This window comes from Myotis brandtii, unplaced genomic scaffold (genome assembly GCF_000412655.1).
Source record: "Myotis brandtii unplaced genomic scaffold, ASM41265v1 scaffold797, whole genome shotgun sequence".
Classification (NCBI taxonomy): Eukaryota; Metazoa; Chordata; class Mammalia; order Chiroptera; family Vespertilionidae; genus Myotis; species Myotis brandtii.
This window is the reverse complement of record NW_005371210.1, coordinates 139,403-140,841: the sequence shown is the minus strand read 5'-3', so window position 1 is coordinate 140,841 and position 1,439 is coordinate 139,403. Positions and strand designations below refer to the sequence as shown.

General features: G+C 67.8%; 1 protein-coding gene across 1 annotated transcript in view; it reads right to left on the bottom strand.

Annotated features, from left to right (window-relative positions):
- The window catches only part of HGS (hepatocyte growth factor-regulated tyrosine kinase substrate), a gene marked incomplete at its 5' end in the record, with an annotated part of 9,575 nt that overhangs the window by 4,425 nt on the left and 3,711 nt on the right, over positions 1-1,439 (bottom strand). Inside the window, 4 exon segments of the mRNA XM_014531236.1 lie at positions 4-89; positions 234-332; positions 399-477; positions 1,289-1,436. Of these exon segments, the coding sequence (XP_014386722.1) occupies positions 4-89; positions 234-332; positions 399-477; positions 1,289-1,436 (412 nt within the window).

Here is a 1,439-nt window from a genome sequence, read left to right as displayed (position 1 = left end):
GACGCGTACAGGCTGCTGGCGGGGGGCGCGGACGAGGCCACGGGTGTGGGCTCCGCCTTGGGGTATGCTGTGTACCCCGTCTTGTGTCTCTGTGGGAGAACCAGGAAGAGTGTGTCCCGCAGGGAGCACGGGCATAGCAGGCCCAGCCTCCACACTCAGCCCTCCCCAAACATCGAGGGTGCTCCCCTAGCTCCCCACCTCGGTGCAGCCTCGGGTTCCTCCTCCCCACTCACCATCCTCTCCTTCTCCTCGGCCTCCGACTGGGACAGCGCCAGGGCCAGCTGCAGCTCCTCCTCCTCCTGCAGGGCCGTCTCGTCCCGCTTGGGGGGCAGCTGGGGGCAGACAGGCTGGTGAGCGGGGCCCGGGGAGAAGGGCGGGGCGGGCCGCGCGGGGCGTACCTGGGACTGCTGCGACAGGGGGCTGGTCAGGTACTCCGGGGGCAGCTCCGTCGTGGGGGGGGCCTTGCCGTCCGCTTTCCTGGACAACAGGGTGCTGTGGGGGACCGGGCACTGCACCCGGCCCCCACGGATTCCCCAGTGTCACCGTGGTCACACCCGCACCCCAGAGAAAAACTGAACCTCAGACTAGCGGGTGCTTCCAGGCGGGGGACCCTGGTGAGTCACCGGCCTGACCACAGCCCGTCTCTAGGAAGTGAGGCTCGGACACCGCCTGGGACAGACAGACGGACAGCACGGGCCTCTGCACCTACACACCGGGGACACGGCCTCCCTCCTGGTCCCACCAGGAGCACAGGCCCTGACCCGAACCACGAGGGACCTCAAGCCCAAACTGAGGGCCACGCAGCAAGGGCCTGGACACATCCGGAAAGAGGGGGGGGGGGGGGGGGGGGGGGGGCTGAAACGAACAGGCCCTGACATCACTGGGACTCGTGGGACCAGAACAAGGCGCAGAGGACACGGCAGCGCCATGCGTGGGCTCCGGAACAGAGGCTTCCTCTTCTGGGCACGCACGGAGGTCCAGGACCACACGCGTGTGTGAACACACATGCAGAGGGAGCCACCGTCAATGTCAACACCAAGGGACCAGGCAGAGGGCGGCCCTCACCTTGTCACGCCCTTGTCTTTCCTGGAAGTTTGACTTCCAGACTAAAAAGTTAAGAGGCAACAAGCTCCAACAAGCCCCAGGCTCTGGGTGCCCGCCTGGCTCCGCCCTGAGTCTGGGGCAGCTGAGGCTGGACAGGGGGCAGGGCCGGCCTCTGCCAGGCCTCCCTTGGGGGGACAGAGCCGGGCTGCGGGGAGTGGGGAGCAGGCGGGCGCCGGGGACTCACTTGTTGAGCTGTTCGTAGCAGGGCTCGCACACGCGCACCTCCTTCTCGATGCCGAACTTGGGGATGGTGGAGTACCGGGAGGAGCACTTGCCGCAGAAGATCTGGCCGCAGGCCCGGCAGTGGTGCTGCGACACAGGGCGGGTGGCGGCTG